Source organism: Equus przewalskii, chromosome 15 (genome assembly GCF_037783145.1).
Source record: "Equus przewalskii isolate Varuska chromosome 15, EquPr2, whole genome shotgun sequence".
NCBI classification, from domain to species: Eukaryota; Metazoa; Chordata; class Mammalia; order Perissodactyla; family Equidae; genus Equus; species Equus przewalskii.
In genome coordinates, this window is record NC_091845.1 from 43,669,444 (window position 1) to 43,690,497 (window position 21,054).

A 21,054-nucleotide genomic window follows, 5' to 3' on the forward strand; every position below is an offset into this window, starting at 1 on the left:
TTCCCTTTTTACAGACAGGGTAAAATAATTTGCCTAAAAGGTCACACAGTTATTAGGTGGCAAGGAGAAGATTCAAAAACCTGGGTCACATTATACAGGTCAAGCTCTTAACCACTAATTTTGAAGTAGGACAGGACTGAGTTCAAATCCAGATTCTATTATTAGTAGTGTGAACTTGGATAAGCAATAAGTTGTCATCTTCATTTTTTCCATCTTCAAAATGGGTAGGTTACTATCCTACCACATTATACTGTCAAAAATAAATAACAGATAAAGCTCTTGGTCTTCCGTTTGGTACAAAGAAACAATAAGAACATCAAGAACAATATGATCTCACAAAAGTAACTAAAATTTATAAATACCAAAGAAATTTAAGTCATGTACCACTGAATCTTAGTAGAAAGTTTTTCCATGTTTCCTTTTGAGTCTGTTCACAAAACATTCCCATATTCGTATTGTAACATATAAGTATAAATTAGAGCTTGAAGAATTATAAGATTTTAGTAAAATATGACATAATATTAAATAAAATTTGGGCCAACCACAATAGATCAAGCTCCTGAGCATGAAGGTTACTACTTGGCTCCATTTAAAGTTGCCTCAGGCAAACTCGCCCTCTTTTGCAGCTAAATCATCCCTTAAAACCATCAACTTAAAAGCAAAAGCAGGAAAGAAACTTCATGCTGTTTGCCTTGAAAATTAGTTTTACTTTTGATTCTACACTCAAGTCCTAATTACTTTAAATAAACTGTTCCAAGGCTTCTCTGTTCCCTGAAAAATAAATTTTTTATCTAACAAGGAAGCCACCGAAACTGGGTTAAAATATATAGCATTGTTCTTAATAAGTAACTTGGCTGAAATAAAAATATATCTGCATATTTATAATAATTAAAGGACATATAAAAATAAATTTGACTTCTGAAAGAAGCAATCTCAGTAATTTAAAAAGCCACTTTATAAACCACCATATTAAATTGTGAACAGCTAATCTCCTCCATAATAATTTCCAAGATACATATGCTCTATTTCAACTCAAGTTTTAGCATAATGACATTTCCGGGTCTCAGGAATAATATGCTATACTACATTTAATAACTGGGTTAAAAAAAATAAGAGCTTCAACAATCACTCCATAAATTTAGTGACACCTAACAGCAGCAAGTGGTTTTGAGACCCCCAACAATAATCTGCACCAAAAGGCATACTTGAACATGCATACCTCAAGTCATCACTTGGTTCTTTTTTTTCTGGAAGTTCCACCTGCTTGAAGTCTGCTGACTGGTGCTGTTCAACAACATTGAGCTCCTGGCTTATCATGGGAACCTCTGAAGTACATGAGAGCTCCCCGTCATTGGAGACTCCAAAGAGGTCTGGGTCATCTTGAATTACATCAATTAAGAGGACATCATCTTCATAGGCTTTAAGAATATCTGGAAACCCCACTTTAATTTCTGAAAAGTTCTTAGTCATTTTTCTACCACTAACTTCAGAGGAAACTCGTCCGAATGTTTCTTGTTCCTTAGAGCAGAAGGCAGGATTTTTCTCTACACACCCAGGATCACAAGAAAAAGTACTATTTTCAATTCTGAGAGAAACAGCTTCCTTATTAGCAACAATATTGCCTGGTTCAGAGATGTGGTTAGATGGTTTATTATTATTACCTTGCTTTAAAAAGCTTGGAGAAATATTCCAGGAATTCTTACGGCAGTAGAAGTCAGAACTAGCTTGCGCTGGAGTTACACTATTTTGTATGCTCAAAGATTGAGATCCTGACGTTGCTGTGGACACATTTTCTTTACTCCTATTCTGCCTTACCTCTGCTCCAGATAAACTGCCCAGAAGCTCTAGGGGACTATATGCTTCTCTCTCTGATGATTTGGCATTTATTTCTTTTCTTTTCTCTGTTTTATTCTTAAGTAATGGAATTTTAAAATTAGTGAGCCGTCCTGTGTTCAATATTTTAACCAAGTCTGGAACCACACGTGTTTGCTTAGCAACACACGCTTTTCGATGAATAGTTTTGCCTGTAGAGTTATTTGTTTCCTGGCCGTCCTGGGAAGCCATTGTCAAATTAAGTTTTGCTAAATTCCCTTTATCTTTTTTTTTACTTCCTGTTAAATTTTGAGTCACATTAGTTAACTGAGTATCTTCAGTAGTATTAGAAACTACCTCTGACCCACTCCTGCTCGGTTCCTCCGACTTCATCTTTTTATCATCACTGATTATAGGTTCCTTTATAAGCATTAAAGTAGGTTCTACTGCAGAGACTGAAGACAAACAATTTAAATTAGAATCCAATTTTTCTTCACTCGAAAATTCACTGTTTGTTTCTGTTATAGAACCTTCTAACAATAATTTGGAGTTAGTAAAATGAGTTTGATTTGTTTGGTGTTTAAGAAAATCATCTTGCCTCAAGCCTTCCTGAGACCCAGGAAGAAAGTAATTTGATTCTGGCAGGGAAGCCTTTTTCCAACACTGGGCAGATATTCTAGCACATGAATAACATGGCCAAGTTCTTTTACCAGTCATTGGTATTGTTCTGTGACAGCCTAACTCCGATTCTTCAGCTTCATTTCTCAAGTCTTCTTGTGAAGATTCCTTTTCAGTCGAATGGCAATCACTAGGTGATTTCACTACTGAGCTTTTCACGGACTTAAAATCCTCTTCTGGCTCCACGCTTTTACATCCTAGGGGCTCTGAAGCATTCTTTGTTTCTTCTTTCAGAAGTGGCTGGAGGGTTTTCTGAAACATAGCATTTACATGATGTTCAGGACTTGTTTTCTTTGCTACTGTTTCTGGAAAATGTGACGAATGATCCATTGGAGAGAGGGTATTAGGGTTTACTTTTCTCAAAACTTTCAAAGGATTTTTTTTAGCCTCCAAAGTCTCTGCTTCCTTACCCTCAGCACTCATTTGGTTTTCTTGTAACACCAACTCAGACTTGTTATACACATTACAGAAGTTCATCTCAATAATCACTTCATCTGATTTTTCAGACACCTTTATCCTTTTTCTGGGTTTTCTCCCAACATCGCTCTCCTCTACTGAGTATTTATTTTCTTCACTTTGAAGGCAGGAAAGCAAGCCATTATTTTTACTTTGGTATAAATCCGTTTCTTCAAGCAATAACTGATTTACTCCCATTAAATTTTCTTCAGTTTGTAAAAGCTGAGGAATACTATCTGTGTCACTCTTATCTGCAAGACTCCTAAGGTTTTCGTTCTTTAACTTCGAGGACTTTTCTGGTACGCACATACATCCACCATCAGGTTTATACTTGAGGTTATTTTCATCATTACAACCCTTGGAATGGGGGAAACAATTGCAATCATGTAATTTTAAAACGGAATTATTTTCTACTCCAGGTGACAAGCTGTTACAAGAATATTTCGAAGTATTCTTGTACAGTTCATCTTGGAATTCAACCTTAATATTTTGTGTAGCCTTATTTTCCGTTATTTCGGAAGGTGGGCTTTCTAAGCTTTTAATTCGAATTCTTCTTTTAATACCTTCTCCTAAACCTTCCTTACCCAAAGACTGCAAGAAAGCCATACTTTGAAATTCACTGCACTCCACTGTTTGGAAAGATTCCGAACTGGTTAATGATTCCTTTCTTACCAGGTCAATCCCTGGCTGTGGATCTTCACTTGAGGCTTCAGTAACTTTTCTTTTTTCCTTGGCTGATCAAAACAACAAAACATACCAGAAAAGATTTTATATTGAGGAAGAAAAAGCAGTATCACTTAAAATAAAAAATTGTGAAGCCATCCATTTTTATTTCCCTGAATAGCTGTATGGAAATATACATTTGTTTTAAAATGAAAGACCTCACTTCTATTAGGGAACTACATACAAACCTGTAAATTCTAAGGCAGCTGAACAACCTCTAGCAGCATCATCTCACACCAGCCAGAATGGACGACCAGGAGGAATTCCTTTTATAGTAATTCTAACCAAGGGCTCCTCACGGGGCAAACACCTTTTATGAGAATTCCTGTTTTTGCCCCTCTCCTGGTCAACCGCGTACAGAGTAAAGCCCACACAGCCAGATTTAGGTTGAACACTAGCGGTCAACACGGGTGGAGCAGGCTGAGGCGCAAGGGCTGGGAAGGGAGCCCGCCCCCCACCCGGGCGCTCTCTTACTGTGTCTTCCGGTCTGCAAGGGGAGCTTCGCCTCCTTCGCGGCTTCTAAGCCCGGCCCGTCGGACGAGAGCGAAGGGCCCATCCGGCCCCCCGGCCCCTCCACACGGCGCCTCACCGCGGCCCTCCCAGCCCCGGACGCCTCACCCGACGGGTCACTTTCCACTTCTTCTGGCCCGGACGCCCGGGCCACCATTCTCCTCTTTTGCCTGCTCTCCTCGCGCTCCCTGGCTTCAGGGCCGCAGCCTCCCGCCTCGCCAGGCCCTGGCCGCTGGCCTCGCTTCCTCAGGCCTCGCGCGTCGCCCTCACGCCCCGGGGCCGTCGCGGGGCCAGAGGGCGGGGACCGCTGCATCCGCCCCGAGCCCACCGCCCTGCCCGCCGGGGCCGCCACACCCGCTCGCAAGAGCCTAGTGGCCGCACGAAGGCTGCTCCCGCCGCCGGGAGCCCACCGCCCTCAGCCCCGCCCGGCGCCGCCCACCACCCAGGCCCGGGGCCGGAAGCGGAAGTGGGGCCCGCGCCGTCTAGCCCTGGAAGGCGCGGCAGGGCCCAACGGGCGGAAGGACCGCGAGCCTCTGCGGCTGGCGCCCTCTGGGGAGTCGCTGCGCCGGACTGGGCTGTGGTGGGAGCTCCCTGCGGGCCTCCGTCGTGTCTTTGCATACGCAGGAATCTCCCGGAACCCTTGAGGGCTGTCATGCCCACCTGCTGCCGCTCGTTCCTGGCTGCTGGCAAAGACCGCTGTAGGTCAGTGCCTTCTAACTCCACCCCAAAGCTCCTGGGACCCCTTTCCAAGTGCCTTCCGCATATGTTCACCTGGATATTGCATGCTCGCCTCAAACTCTGGATGTGCTGAACTGAGCTGCTCTCTCCTCACAGGCTTGCTTTTCTTGTCTTGGTGGTTGCGCCACCGTCTACCCAATTGTTTAAGCCAGAAACCTAGAAACCATCAGAGACACGCATCTTTCCACTTCATCTGCCGCAACCGCTGTCGTTAGGTTTGCTTCATTCTACTTTGTGTTTGTCAGCCACTCTCCCCTTTGCCATTACCTTGGCTCTGGCTCTCAGATTTTGACTGTCCTACTGCATCAGCCTCCTAAATCTTAGTCATGCTTTCATCCCCGCTTCCACCTGCTGCCAGGCCATGCCCCTCCAGTGAAAAGGGATCTTGGCACTTCCCACCTTGACTCTTCAGGAACTCCTTTGCTCAAAGATTAAAACCAACAGAAAGTCCAAACTGTTTGGTGTGGTGTTTGTAGCTCTTTTCTGATGTGGCCCCTGAACATTTAGTTTTGTCTCTTGCTGTCGCTGTAGGGGAAAAGTTGTGCTTCAATGGAAAACTATGTATAGGAGTCACGCTTCTGCATTATCTGGTTCTGATTCTATGGGAGCTGTTTTACAACAAATAAGTTGCAAATAAGTGGTAGCAGTGCAAAATAATGGTTTGTAGACACGCAAACTCTGTCCTATAGAAGTTCAGTTGACTTCTCGCTCCCGCTGTAGAAGCAGCCAGTTTTGCCTCCATTTGCACATTCATTTCAATATTCCTGATGTATAAATGTGCCTGTTCAAAGAACTGGTGGTTATAAAATCTGCCTGAAGACAGACATAAAATCTTTAACACATGTTCATTTTTACCTCTATGAGAGTCAAGATTTTATCTTTTTTTTTTTTTTAACTGTCTTTTAATACCGCACCTACCCTGCACTAAAACCACATTGGACTGCTACTAGAGTTCTCTAGATTTCATATGCTCTGTCATGCCTGTGCCTCTCTACATGCTAATCATGGAAATTCTTCCTTTGCTTGTCTGCTTGGTGAACTACATATTTCCCTTCAAGAATCAGTGCAAGGATCACCAGCTTCCCTGCTGCCTTTCTCCTTACACTTGGATGGGTCAGGTGTTCCTGTGTGTCTGCTCACACATTTCTTTCAGTTGTTTACTTGTGTGTCTCCCTAGGGAGACACAGATATCTTCTGTTAATCTTTGTGTGTTTAAAGAGGAACTTGGTGATTTTGAACACAATTTGTGTTATGCATTAAAGGATGGTAGGTGTGATGCATTGAGAGTGAATACTGTGGCAGTTTGGGTGAGCAGTTTAAGTGAAGCATCCTTAGGAGCATCTATAAAATAGAACTTAGGTAAAGGAGGTGTAAAGAATCTAGGAATGTTTCTTGTCTCTTTTTGCTTGTAAATACTCCCAGTAAAAGGGAAACCAGTTTAAGAATAGCAGAATTTAGAAAAAGTTATTTTAGGGATTTCAGACTCATTCCAAGTTTACTTTGTGCCTCAGTTTCCTCATCTGTAAAATAGAACAATAGTATCTCCAGAAGGAAACCAGAATATGTCATCCCAAAATATGCCTTTTGACATAAAAATTATTTTGAGCTGAAGGCAATTAAGAAGCAGCAAATGTGGGAAAAACTCTCACTACCTTCTCCCCCTTTTCTGCCTAGAGTCAGGAGATAAATTCTCCTTTATTGGAGAAGACTCTAGATTCTTGCCAGCCTAGAGATGGCACTAGAGGAATCTGCAAATAAACCGTACTCCGTTAGTTTACTCCCATATATTTTTCTTCCCACAGATCATCATGCTTGGAAGGCTAAAACTGCTTTCTTCCGTCCTGTCATTTCTACACAAATTTATTGTCCTTTGTTGAAGATGCCATGTAGGCCAGGGTTCTAAGCCATCATTTTGAGTTACTCTTCGCTGAGGTTTCTCTTGTGTGATGTGCACTGTGTGCATTAATAAACTGTTTTTCTCTTGTTAATCCATCTTTTTGTTAAAGATGCCCATCTGAGAACTTAAGATGGGTAGAGATAAAGTTTTGCTGCCCCTACATCCTCATAGCATTCTCATGAGAATTAAATGTGCTAATAGTTGTAAAGTACTTAAAACAATGCCTAGAAGATTGTAAATCCTAAGTAGATTTGTTAAATAAAACCCCAATATATATTGAAAGATAGACTCTATATAATTCTGATGTTTACTACCTTCAAAGTAAACATTGCTACTAAGATCTTAGTAAAATAAAGATAAAAATTCAGTCCAACTTCTTTGGTCTGAATCAAAACAGATGGTCTTCAAGTCGGCTACAGGCCCAGGAATTTAAAGACTTTTATGCCCCAAACAGTTAAACAATGCATAAAAGAGGACTGAGAAGAGCTTAGTAGCATAGGAAATTGCAAAATCAAGCACAATGAGTGTTCTGAATAAGAAAGTTATAATCTTTATTACAGATTTTAAATTCCTCATACCAAACTGCTTTCACAGAAAACTTAAGGAGATTACGTATGTTTATACAAGATTTTATTGATCTTCTGTTCTCTTCTGTGAAATGATTATCATAATCCTACTATTGTGCTTGGCAGTGTCTGGAAAGGGCAAGCACAGTTGTTTACCAGAAAAGACTCAATCCTCCCAGTGGCAGATCTCACACACTTGGGAGTCTAGAAGATGGAGCAGAATATTTATTTACCTGTACCTATTGGGTTGCATCTCGGTCCACACAGAGTTGGCCCTATGTGGGTGCCTGGGAGTTCCCTTCTCTACTAGTCTCCACACTTTTTCTTTTCTACCCCTTTCCTTTGCCCCTGGATCCTGGCTAACAATACTGCCCAGCCCTTGAAGTCAGCTTCAGGGTCACCCCTTCTCCAATGGCCCTTGTACATGGCAGGTTCTAGTTCTGTCCTGGAAAGATGACAACAGAGCCACATTCTCTACCTTCCACAACTACAAGTTGTAGATTATTGATGCACAGGATCAGCTACGTAATTTGTAGGGCTCAGTGCAAGATGAAAATGCAGGGCCCTTTTTTAAAAAATTAAGGATTTCAAGACAGAGACAGCAGAACATTAAACCAAGTACAAAGCCCTGTACAACTACACAGGTTGTTGCCCATGAAGCTGGCCCTACAGATCCGTGGTGTACTTCTGTAAGACTAACAAACCTCTTATTGTTAATATTTATCAGCTCTGATATCAAAACCTCTCTTCTTTTTTGTGCCAGTCCTTGGCCAGTTTGCATGCAGAGCAATTCCACACCCTTCCTCTGCCCTGCTCTGTATCACAGGGGTCAGCTCCTGCAGTCTGCATTTGCCATGCTCTTGGGTCATTTGACTTTGGGTGAGATTTGGCTAGTAGACGACACTGGTAGGAGAATGGAGAAGGGAGACTTTTCCAGATTTCTCTCTGCTCCAGGCTGCCTATTAGACAGCAGCTGATTCTTCTCTGGGACTCCATCTTTTGCTGGCCAGGCTCACTGTAGTGCAGTTTCAGCCAGATGCATTGAGGTGCCATTGTCCTTCCAGCCTAGGGGTAGCAGTGGCCTTCTGCTGTTAATAACCCCTGGGCACCTCACCAAACCCTGTTTTTTCAGTTCTTCCATCCCATCTCCTGGATGACACTCCTCTGTTTAAAATACTTAAAGTAATTTCTTTTTTCCTGGTCAAAGACCTCCCGTGTAATTAAGGGTGCAGGTGGAAGGAACTAAGGGAATGAAAGGACAGACTTCTGTTCTACCACATTGTCAAGAAATATTCTTTCACCATCTTGGAAGGGATACCTAAATAAAGCAAGAGTAAATCTGATGTTCTCCCAAGACATGGTGACTTTTCTTTCTTCCAAGGATTTCCAATATTTTCTCCAGGGTCAGCTTCTCATTCAATTTTAGATTGTAAATCTTCTGCCCAGGAATATCATTGAATCTGACGTTCAGCAAAGAATAACATATTGATACCCTTTAAATGTTAAAAATCAATGATCCTATTTTACCTCTGGAAAGAAAAATCAAAAGGTACCAAAATCGATCGCTGGCCCCAAATACTTGAGTGCAGATATTCAAGTCCAGGCTTGAGACTCTTAATTAACTTTCTCTCCACTAGAGGGCCCCAAATCCAGAGCAGCCAAGGATGATGCACCACTCTTTCCTCTGGCTCCAGGAACTCCATGCTCTTAAATCATAAGAGCCTTTGATTGTGTCACTGAGTCAGAAGAACTCAATTACTCAGTGTAATAAGTCCAAAATGGAACACAATAGGAATTTTTGAGCAGAAGAGGAACTTAGAAATCATCTACTCTAATTTCTTCGTTTTACTGAGAGGCATGAGAAGCTAAGGAATTTAAAAGTGCTGTGAATCAATCATTGCCTGTGTTTCCTCTGTTTGCTGCCTAATCGCCTGCATTTCCAAGTGACCATTTTGAGAGAGAGATTGAAACAACACAAATTTATTCTGCTTCTTCTTCACGCAGCAGCACGTCTAAGAATGCCTGTGGTGCATATGTCCACCCTTTAGCATCTCTGTAAGGGGTCTTGTATTTATGCCTCTCAAATTTTCCAGTTGAATTAGGGCTGTCATTGCAGTCTATCATTTTGTTTGTTTGTGGAAGAGGGAATCTCTGTTTTGCTATCCAATATGGGATAACCTCAGAGAGGAGGGGGCTGTGCCAGTGGCTGCTATGTTAAAATCTAGCTTATCAATGGATAGAGTGGATGGTTGCCTAAATGGTTTGATTTGAAGTGTAACAGGAAAAATTTCCTTCTATTTAGTCTCTTTCCCACTCAAGAGAACATTCTATTAAGTTTTTATATACACAGATGACTTCCAAATTTATATCTCCAGCCCCATGTCCTGCTCTGTATCCACTTGTCCATACCTCTGATCCAAGTGACCAGGATAAATGTTCCTTGCAGGCTTTGACTCCCTTAGCAGAGAGCATTCACCGAGAGTTTTCCCTTTCTGCTCCAGGGATTGCCCCAATGACCCAGAGCAGCTATCTGGCTTCGTTCAGGGCATGGGCAACTAGGAAGTGCAGTGGCGTTAGCATGCCTGGAGAAACCTCAACCAGCAGGGATGGGGAGCTAGTGGATAAGTGCTCCTGCCCCCTGCCCTTTAGACAGACAATCCTGGAGGCATTTTGTATATTTTATCAGGTATCTCTGAAGATTGCACATGGCAGCAACCTTGATAACATACCTTTTTATTGGCCTTTCCTCCTACCTGGTTTCACTTTCCGTATTCTTACTGCTGGCCCCTGTACCTCCTAAATAAACTACTTACATGTACGTCCTGGCCTTGAGCTCTGTCCAGGCTAAGACAATATCTATTTGACATTTTAGATTTACATGCCCAAAATGTAGTTCTTGATTCCTCCACTTCTTCCATAGGTTCCCCAGCTCAGTAAATGGCAACTACATAATTCCAGATACTTAGGTCAAAAACCTTAGACTCAACCTGGAATCTTCTCTCTCACTGGCCCACTCCTCCACCCCCATCCAATCCATCAGCAAACTCTGTCTGCTCTACCTTAAAAGCATATCCCGAATCTCACCATTTCTCATCATCTCCACCACTTCTGTCCCCTAGTCAGGCCACTTTCCTTTCTTGTCTGGAGTACTATAAAAAAACCTCTTAACTGATTTCCCTATTTATAATCTTACCCCACTATTTTCTACGTAATAGTCAAGCTGATTCATTAAACTGCAAGTTCCCTGGTTACCTATCCCATTTAAAATAAAATCCAAAGTCCTTCTGATGGGCCACAGGCCCTGCATAATCATGTACCTGTAATCCCTCCACCCTAATATTCTATCATTCTCCTTCTCCTTATGGTGCTCCAACCCACTGGCCTTCTCATGTCACTTGAACAGGCTGAGCATGCTCTCTCTTTGAGTCTTTGTGTGTGTGTGTGTGTGTGAGGAAGATTGGCCCTGAGCTAACATCTGTTGCCAATCTTCCTCTTGTTGCTTGAGGTAGACTGTACTGAGCTAACGTCTGCGCCAATCTTCCTCTATTTTATATGGGATGCCCTGCCACAGCATGGCTTGACGAGAAGTGCTAGGTCCATGCTCAGAATCCAAACCTGCAAACCCTGGGGCCCCAGGGCAGACTGCACAAACTTAACCACTACGCCACCGTGTCGGCCCCTTCTTGAGTCTTTTCCGTTTGCTCTTTCCCTGCCTGGAAGGTTTCTTCCCGCCAGAATCCATATGCTCCACTCCCCGACCTCCTTCAGGACTCTGCTCAAATGTTACTATAGAGAGAGACCCTCCTTGACCATTGTCAAAAACCAAATCTGGACTTAGTAAGGAGAGACTTCTGTTTAGAAGGATTATTGCAAGCTGGGGAAAGAGACTATTGCAATAGGGAGAATGCTGTGACCATAAGATCTGCAAGCGCCTCCAGAGTTAGGCAAAGAGTGTTTTTATTTTATAGAGAGGAGAAAATAAAGCTAGAAAGAATCAGGTGTGGCATAGTGAGAGGACAGGGTGATGCAAGCAGATAGTAGTAGATGTTTGAGCCTGAGGCCAGCCTCTTCGCAGGGGTGGTTACATGCCGACTCAGGGTGAGGCTAAAGTTCAGGAACCTGGAGGAAGGAGAGAAACTTAACCAAAGTTTGGTTAACAAGCGTTTTGTTCCAATTGATCAGTGGGTTAAGCAGTTCAGCTAATTATTTATGAGGCAAAGAAAGAGAATTTTGAGAGTTTGTGTCTAGCCTTGTCGTGGGTAAATAAGAGAGGTGCTTGTGAATCTTATCTCAATATATGGGAAAAGGTGGTTTCTTTGCAGTAAGCTGTTTTCTGGGACACAGAGGGTGGGGGTATTTCTTAACCTTCCCTATTTTCCAGGATCACAGGGCTCAGTTAAAATACAACACTGTCACCACTCAAAGATAGAAAAATCTTCCCATGCGCTTTCCCGGTTTAATTTTCCTCATGGCACTTTCAACATGTGCCATACAGTGTATTTATTCACTATCAGTCTTCCCCAAACCCTAGCTAGAGCAGGGCCTTTCTCCATGCTCTGCTATATCTCTAACATTGAAAATAGTGCCTGGCACAGAACAAGCCCTGAGTACACATTTGTTGGATGCACAGGGAACGAAATTCCCTTTTTTGAGGGGTTGTGGAATAGTGGGACTGTCAGAATTGAGACTCAGGAAGGCTGATTTAGAAAGGCTGTGCAGGACTGCAGGAAGGAAGAAACCAACTAGAGGGCCCTTTCCACAGTCCCCGTGTTAAAGTGAAACCCTGGAAAAGCAAGCGACAGATTCAAGAGACCTCGAGGAAAATAAATTCCTCTTGGAGAGCCAAGAGCGTGTCTTATTGCTCTCTCTTCTCCCAGGCCCTGGTGTGACACCTGGTCACTGGTCAATCCTCAGAAACAAGAGTCAGTTAACATTTATGGTGGCTCCATGGATATTCAAGGGAGAGTTGGAAGAGTTTGTGTGTATTCTTATGTTGAAGAACACCCAGTTAAATTGAAATTTTAGATAACTAACAATTTTATTTTAGTAAAAGTATGTTACATACAAATACTTGGAACATACTTTTACTAAAAATATTTGCTATTCATCTGAAATTCGGGTTTGCTGTATTTTATCTGGTAACCCTACCTCTACTGCCTGAGCAGGTGGAGCCCCCCAATTGCTGGACCCACGTTTCTGAAGTTGTATCTTTTCCTAGATCTTGGCCTCAGTAATCCATCACTAGGTTGGTAGATCTTTGATGCTTCTAGGAAGTTAATTGTTATATTTAACATGGCTTTTCTAGTTATCTTCAGTGGGAAGGTTATGCTGAACCATCTGGTCCACTATTACTCAATGTGTAAGTCACCCATCTCCAGTCTTTTCCCTTCCTGCCCACTCTCATACCACAATTTCTAATATCCACTGATAAGACAAATGTGATAGACATCAAAGGCAGCTTCTCACATTATTTAATAGAATAATTTTGATTGTATTCCTGTTGGATACTTATTCTCAAGAAGCAATTTCTTCCAGGAGCAGAAACACCATGGGAAAATTTAAACCACATAAAAGGAGAAATAATTCTGTATTTGTGGCTAAAATACCTTAGGTATAAAGATAGTTACACAACATTGAAATAATTAAATGCAAACTATAGTTCAGGGACTCATTTAGGCCCTGGGTTTATAGCAGGAAAAAAATCTCTGCTTTCATGGAAACTGCATTCTTGTGGGCAAGAATGACAATAAGCAAAATAGGCAGTGTATCAAATGGTTATAAAAGGGATGGGGTAGATGATAAGCTGATGGGTAGGGAGTAAGAGAAGTGTGCCAGGGAATGCTATTGGAGATGTTGCAGTTGTGGAAATTAAAAGGAATCTTAATTAGACTGGAGTCAGGAAGGCCTGTAGGAGGAGCTCTCATGCCCTGTCACACATGGTCAATTATACCAAACAGGAAGAAACTGACAGTTGCATCTAAGACAGGAAGTAAAACTACTTTACTACTGAAGGAAGATTTCTCTCCCCACCCAACAACAGCCCAGCCAATGAGAAGTGCCACAGCTCAGCCAATGAGAAACACCACAGCTCAACCAATGAGAAGCCATTGACACCCTGAACTGAATCCCCCAATGGATTTTAATTTACAACAGCCCCTCCCTACTCTCCCTTTTTCTCTATAAAGGCAGCTCCCCTCTTCTGTTTTCTGAATTTGCTTATGGTTTGCCACAGCATGCACATCTGGAATTGCAATTGTTTTGGCCATTCCTGAATAAACTCGTTTTGAGTTTTTTTTTTAAGTTAACACAGTTTTAAATAGGGTAGTCAGAGAACATCTCTGAAAGAAGTAACTTGAAAGAAGATGAACAAGTCTTGCAAGTACTGGGGAAGAATGTTCTGGACAGCAAGTACTTGAGGCAAGAGTATGCCTGCCGTATTCAAAGGGGCAGCAGGCGGCCAGTGTGACTGGAGGAGTGAGGAGGAGAGCAATAGGAAATTAGTTCAGAATATTAAAGGATGAGTTAACATCATAACACATCAGTGCATTCTTCAGCACCTTCTCTGAAACCTCGAATACAAACCAATGTAACAACAAAACCAACAGAATGTATTGTACACTATTAAAAAATTATTTGCCAATATTGAAACAGGTGAAACAATTCCATAAAATTCTGTATTTCTAGTTTCTCTTAAAAATTGAGGATCTGGCAACATTGTTGCCTTAAGAAACACAGGCCAAATCAGTGGGAGTTGAGTAGCTGCTGCCTGCTTCAGGCAGAGCAGTGTTCTCCAGTTTGCCACAGTCCCCACTACTCCTTGTTGTCCTCAGTCCCCTTTGCTTGCTTATGCTTCCTACCTGGCCCCTGTCAGCCTCCAAGTTTAACTCCCACTCTAAATTTATATATTTCAGTTTACAGGAGATTTGCAACCCCATCATCTGTGCAGCTCAGAAACCATCCCACTGTATCTCTCTCATGTTATTAATTCCCTACGCCATTTTTCTCATGATCTCCTCAGAACCTTCTCTATTTTCTCAGTCCTCCAGCTCCATACTCTTGGCTCTACAAGCGAAACTATCTCCTTTTCTGGGGAGTATTCTTGGTCATTTTGAGATTGTTGTTTTCTCTGTACCACTAAGTCTTTGTCTTTATCTTTCCCTTCTACTCAGGGAAATAAAGACCAACCAAATGAGAAAAGCAAAGTCTATTTATTCAGAGCTTGCTATAGCAAGGGTGTCAACCACCATCACTTGTGTTTTGGCAGAGACTCAAAGACAGGCAGAGCAGTGGAAAAGCTTGTTAGTGAAAAAGAGGGAAAGCTCCAGGTGCGTCCTGATTGGACGCTGTGGGCATGGGGAAACTAGGAGTGAGCTACCTGTGTGATTGACTAGGGCTACATATTTGGCTTTCTGTGATTGGTCCTCACTTGGAAGCAGGGAGAAAAATGAGGGGAGCTGTCAGTTATTAATCAAGTCCTGGCCATTTTGGGCCAACTGTTACAGAAGTTACTGTTTAACTTCTTGGATTGTTACTAGAGATAGCATCTGACTTCTTACAAGTCTGACTTATAGCAGGCTGCCTTCCTGGGCCATTTACTGTAGATAAGGGGGTGAGTTTCCTGAGCAGGTTGCTACAGATTGTGGGACAGAATTCTATTTTTATATATCATCTGGCCATCTCTATTTAGTCTCTCATTCCTTTTCTCCTGCCTCAGAGAAAGAGCCTTCTTCTATTTTTCCATGGCTAACTCTTTCACTGATGATCCCAACATCATACAGCCCTGCTTGCCAAACTCTCCCATACCTTTCTTCTTTTTACCTGTCAGATGCCTCTGAGTCCACCTCCTTATACCCCTCCTCCTTTGTTCCTCGAAAACTGGTTTCCTTCCCAGATAGTCAAATGAAATTTCAATCTCAAATGAGATTACAGGTGTAAAAAGCTGACAACACAAACATCACAAAATCTTTAGAAGTAAATATCATTATTATATTTATAATTTTTATATTTTATATTATTATGTATTGTATATATATCAATAATATAGTGTTATAACTTTTAACTTCTTGGCTATATACTCCTCGATCACCTCTTTACCTGACAATAGTTTCATAGTATTTTTCTACGGAAAGAGTAAAGAATCTGGTCTTTCCTCCAGCATGGTCAATTGAAATTTGTTCCTAACTAGTAGTTTGGAAGTATAAACATGTGTCTTTATATTGACATACTTGCTGGTTATAGTGTTTCTGTAGGTTTGTGCCCAGCAAATATGGGAATCCTGATAAATTCTACTTCATGTGATGCAGCATCTGAGAGGATGAAGAGACACACAATGGCCAGATGATATATGAAAATAGAACTCTGACTCACAACCTGCAGCAGCAACCAGCCCAGGAAACCAAAACATTACCTACAGTGATTAGCCCAGGAAGCTAGCGTACTGTCTGTAAGCCAGACTTGTAGGAAGTCAGACCCCTCTCTCAAGCAACTGATCAGGAAACCAAACAATACCCCTGTAACAATCAGCCCCAAATGGCCAGAACTTGATTAAAATCTGGCAGCTTCCCTAATTTTTGTTTCCAACTTAGAACCAACCAGAGAAAGCCAAATATGTACCCCTAACCAATCACGTAGATGCCCTGCTTCTAGTCAGCTCACCTCTGGCCCTCCACACCTACAGTCTCCAGAGCAAGAGCAAGCAGTCGCTTAACTATACATTGAGATACAGAGATCTTCATAATTATAGCCCATGAAACCCAAACTAACTATATCCCTAACCCAAATTCTTCTTTGCCAGACCTCAGGAAGCTACAGGGGAAGTAGTGTCCTCCAATAGGGGGCAGGTTCCTGTTAGAGCAGGAAGGTAAAGGGAATGTTCAGGATGATATGGAGGATCTTCTTGATAGGCCATGTGTTCTAGAGGGCACTACAGAAGGGGATTGGGAATGGGGCCAGAGTTGGGACATGCAGAGTCTAGGGGATGACTGGGGAATCTTAATCTTTCTTTGGTGATTTTCAAGTCGGGATAGAGTCCAGGTAAAGGGACCAGTCTTCTTGCTCCCATATCATTCTGTAAATGCATTATATTTATATACAAAGCACTCTTATATACAAAGCATTATTATATACAAAGCACTCTTCGAAATAATATTATTATTAGCCTGTTTTACAGATGAGGAAACTAAGGCACATGGAGATTAACTTTTCTCAAGTCCCACAGGCAGTAAGTAAGCAACGTACCTCCAAAGTCCATGTGTTTATGTGCCCCTGGCACTGTTGTCCTGTCGAATTTACTGGTTTTGTTTTTATTCTCCGTTTGTATTAGTTTCCTATTGCTGCTGTAGCAAATTTCCACAAACTTAGTGGCTTAAAACAACACGAATTTATCTTAGAGTTGTGGAGGTCAGAAGTCTGAAACGGGTCTCACTGGGCGAAAATCAAGGTGTCAGCAGGACTGTTCCCTTCTCAAGGCTGTAGGGGAGAACCCATTTTATTTCCTTTTCCAGTTTCTATAGGCTGCCTGCATTCCTTGCTCGTGGCCCTCTCCCTTCTTCAAAGTCAGCGATGGCTGGTCAAGTCTTTCTCACATCCATCACTCTGACACTCTTCTGCCTCCCTCTTCCGCATTTAGGGACCCTTGTGATCTTTTTTCTTACTGTGTAAATTCTCTCACCTCTGGCCTGTGGGAGCCTCATCAAGTCCTTAGAAACACCTAACTTCTTTCACCTTATCTCTGTTACGTCCTTTCTTCCATATAGAGAATCCTGGTTCTCAAGGATACAGGATGATAGATTAGACTACCTCATTTGCTCTCCCCCATCACACACTATTCTCAGAGCTACAAAACCAGTGCTGCCACCACCACCAAAAGGATTACTGAAGACAGCTAACTTTTTCATGTGCTCTCCTCCTTCTGTCTGCTTTTAATGGTTCGCATATCTATATTGTCAGAGTGCATAGCTGTTATACATTATATTCTCTCCCTTATAGTCCTGATTCCCCATAAGCTAAAGCTTACCCAGGGTTGCTTAGGCTAAAACTGACACTTGAGCACCTCCTGTGTACAAGAACTTTGCAGTGCATCTTTACCTATTTAAAAGAAAATTTGAAATTAAAGAAAAGGGAAGTACACTTGACCAAGGTCACATATTATATACATATATTTTCATCTTTGTGAACATGTACACTCTTTCCTCCCTTTAAGTGACATCTTGGGTTATGCAGTTAATTCTAATAATCTCACTAGATGGTCTGTTAACATAAAGAATGAGAAAGTAAGGTAACAATCATGGCTGTTTCCAGGTTCTTAAGCAAAGAAATAAAAGATATACAGAAAGCTTCTAGAGTTTGGAGGATTACAAAAGGAAGGGCAATTCTTGGAGGAAGTGCACAGAGTTGTTTTCAAAACCTTGTTTTCAAAGTTTATATCTGTGTCTTTTTTGGAAAAAATACATGCCTTTTGTTAAACATTCCATCAGTCTAGAAATATATTTTTTAAAAAATCAATCAAACTCACATCATCCAGAGGGACTCCTAAAGTTGGAATTCCATATTGTCAATTAAGACTTCAGTTCTGATTATGTTACTTTTTATCATAACTTCCAACATTCTCAAAGTCATTTCAGATAAAGAATAAACAAACAAGCCAAACTTGGAACCATGAAAATGCAACTCAGATGTCTTGATAAATATAGTGGTGCATTCCATGAGTGGAAGCTGTCAGGATAGTACTGGAGTATTATAAGTTGTACAACGTGGTCATCAAATACAAACTACCAGTAGAGAAGCAAAGCAGTGATTTCCCCACAATGATGCACTCAGTTATGCAGGTGTAAGTGGCAGGAAAACAGGTAATTAGGTTCAGGAAATGAGATCAATTAATCATGCCAAAACCCCTTATTTACCTAAGATGTGTTTGGCTATGCAGTACTGACATGCATCCTTTACTCGTCTCATTATCACATCAGTTAGACAAAGCAAACATCAGCTCAGTGGTTCATATTCTTAAACAGTCTACAGTCTCTGGTACTTGCTTTGACTTTTCCAGATAACCATTTACCAAAAGGTCAGCAATTCCAATTGGAGGTTAATGGAAAACTTCTGACTTCAGGCAAAGACAACCACAACTTTCATCAGATGTATTCACAATGGGAGGGGGGTACACAGTTTACCTCAGAGAGTTAGGTCTTTGTTAAAACTAAAGTCTTCTACCTATTATGGAATCAGTGGCTTCAGGCGATGTAATGGACTTTGCAGACGCTAAAATTTAGGAAGAAATCTGTATTGGCTTGCAGCCCTACCCAAGCCACTACTTAAACTAATGCCTTTTCCTATGCACAGTATTTCTGCCAGTGAGAGGCATCTAGAAACATCCCTTACCAACAACATCATCCTTACCTGGGAAATTCCTAGAAATGCAAATTCTTAGACCCTACCCCGGACCTGCTGAGTCAGAAACTCTGGGGTGGGGCCCTGCAATCTGTGTTTTAATAAACCCTAAAGGGTATTCTGATGCAGGCTCAAGTCTGAGAACCATGGTCTAAGATCTGAGTGATAAATCACTTCCTGTATGCCTTGGGAGATGAAATGAGGTAGGATTCTGTAGGATGCTTGGCATACATATGCTCCAGAAGCATTTGTTCACCTCTCTGAGTAGAATCCAGAAAGTTTTTTATCCACTGCACTATCACTGTGATAAGCTACATTCACACTTTGTGAGTCTGTGGTTTTTTGTCCAAGATTTGTTTGGACCCTAGTCACCGCTGCCTACCTGTCCTATGATTCACCTTGAGCCATGACTACAGGAAAGTACAAAACAACCCTAAATCATCTAGCAGTCGCTCCTCTTTGCATGGCTTACCCGCACAGGTAGGAGACCTCTCCTAAGCAGTGCGACCTTTCCCCCACAGCCACTGCAACCACAGCCACATCACTTAATGACTCTCTGCCACCGCTGCTCTTGCCCCCAAAGCCCCCACCAGCCCCAGCATAACATGTCTAAGCCTCCGGTTTCAAATAGTGAGGCAATGAACCTTTTAAGTTTGGGGGGACACGGAGCCTGCTCAATTACTGCCACAGAGGCCAGGGCAATGGGAAACCAACAGAGGGGCAGCTGACCTTATTGCTCTTCAAACCCTATTCAATGAGCTACATTAGGTACTGTCTCTAAGCTCACCAGCTGTGCCTTCTCCCCAGCCAGTCTTTCTTCTGGGTCGCTTCAAGTGGGAAGCAGATCCAGCAGGAAAGCAACTCCAAAGGATGTCATAAGATGTGTACTTTTCTTCTGATTTCTTGTAACTCCCAAGTGGTTATCCTGAAGTTACTTTTATTGCCGTCTTTATCCTAGCCATGAAAGAATGGTAGAAATTTTGGGAGGGGTAGAGACACAGGCAGCTGGCAAGTTGTGACATGAACACATCAAGCTTTAAGCACATGCTCCTGTAAGTAAACGTCAGCTTCTACGTCTCAGCCGTCCAGCCTATCACTTGTTCTCGGTCCTTTCTTCAGATATCTGCCTTTTCCTTGTCATCTTGTTTTTCCTTAGCACCTCCAAAGGAGTGAGGAGATGGGATTCAAACTGGAATAACTTTGAGGTGCTCACTTGTTTATATGTCCCTTTCTTCATCTTCTTAGAAAGCCTGAGAAGTAGTGTCTTTCTTGCCAGATTTTGCCCCCAGAACTCTGGGCTTGACTATGGTTCATGGGGGAACAGCTGGCTTCTTAAGGGAATTAGTCTTGGTTCACTGCCCCCACCTGTCAATCTGCCTCCCCTGCCCCGTAGGTCCTGACCTGCTAAATCTCTTAGTTAACCTCCAATTCAGCATAGCTGGGGAGTTGGACATTTCAGGCAGCCTTTTCCTTCCTTCTTCATGGAAATTCCCAAACTAAGACAGACATCGCCCCCTGAAGGATAGCCTCTTCCCTCTCAGAAAAAGGAAGGGAAGAATCCTGGCCTTTGGTTCCTTTGTGAAGACTTTGTGAAGGAAAACTTTTTAGGAAGAAATATAGTTTGAATATTGGATACTATGATTTTTACAAGCGTGGCAAGTCTTGCTTCCAAAAATCCAAAGAGGCTCCAAAATCTCCACAGCTCCTTCCAGCACATCCTGATAATGATCCCTCCTCTATTGAACTGAGCATTTACACAAAGGCAGTAAGCACAGAGGGCATAAATGGGCCATTGTAGTTATCCATCTACACCCATCACTGTCTAGGTGCCCCTGTGGGAGAAGTGGGAGATCCTTAAGTCCAAAGGAAGAATCTGTGCATAGAGCAAGAACGCACCATCAATGGGAGAAGATTCAGACAGAAGGTAGACTAGAGAAGTGGTTTCCCCTTAGTGCAGAGAACGTTAGAGATGTTTAAAAGGCAAGTCCTCGCACTAGTATGTCTGTATTCAGGACAACTTGGCATAGAGATAGCAAGTTCTTAAGCACAGTATGTTGTCAATACCCGGATCAAAATTGGGTTTTATTTATTTGTTTTTGGTCACAAATTTTTGACCACTTCCTAGGCTTTTTGATAGACATCCTCTTGGTTACTGACCACACTTTGAGGAGTAAGAGAAGTCTCACAACACCTCAAAAAGAGCAAAGTCAATTAAAGAAAAAAGACTATTTATACCATAGTATTCCAACCAAGAAAGCAGCTGGACATTGCGAGCTTTGATTGAAGTGA

At 42.1% G+C, this 21,054-nt stretch overlaps 1 protein-coding gene and 1 long non-coding RNA gene across 4 annotated transcripts in view; one reads left to right on the top strand and one right to left on the bottom strand.

Annotated features, from left to right (window-relative positions):
- The window catches only part of TOPAZ1 (testis and ovary specific TOPAZ 1), an 80,869-nt gene extending 76,240 nt beyond the window's left edge, over positions 1 to 4,629 (bottom strand). Inside the window, exons 1-3 of one of the 2 annotated variants that reach the window (XM_070575687.1) lie at positions 4,288 to 4,629; positions 3,619 to 3,680; positions 1,220 to 3,303 (exon numbers count right to left, since the gene is read on the bottom strand). In XM_070575687.1, coding sequence (XP_070431788.1) covers positions 1,220 to 3,303; positions 3,619 to 3,680; positions 4,288 to 4,492 — 2,351 coding nt within the window. In that variant the 5' untranslated portion in view covers positions 4,493 to 4,629. Of the gene's footprint in view, positions 1 to 1,219; positions 3,681 to 4,287 lie in introns of both variants that reach the window. The other variant, XM_008527987.2, reaches the window with a different exon arrangement.
- A 62-nt stretch (positions 4,630 to 4,691) lies between these two features.
- The window catches only part of LOC103556075 (uncharacterized), a 54,922-nt gene continuing 38,559 nt past the window's right edge, over positions 4,692 to 21,054 (top strand). Inside the window, exon 1 of one of the 2 annotated variants that reach the window (XR_546119.2) lies at positions 4,692 to 4,881. This is a non-coding gene — a long non-coding RNA (uncharacterized lncRNA). The remainder of the gene's footprint in view (positions 4,882 to 21,054) is intronic. The other variant, XR_011527027.1, reaches the window with a different exon arrangement.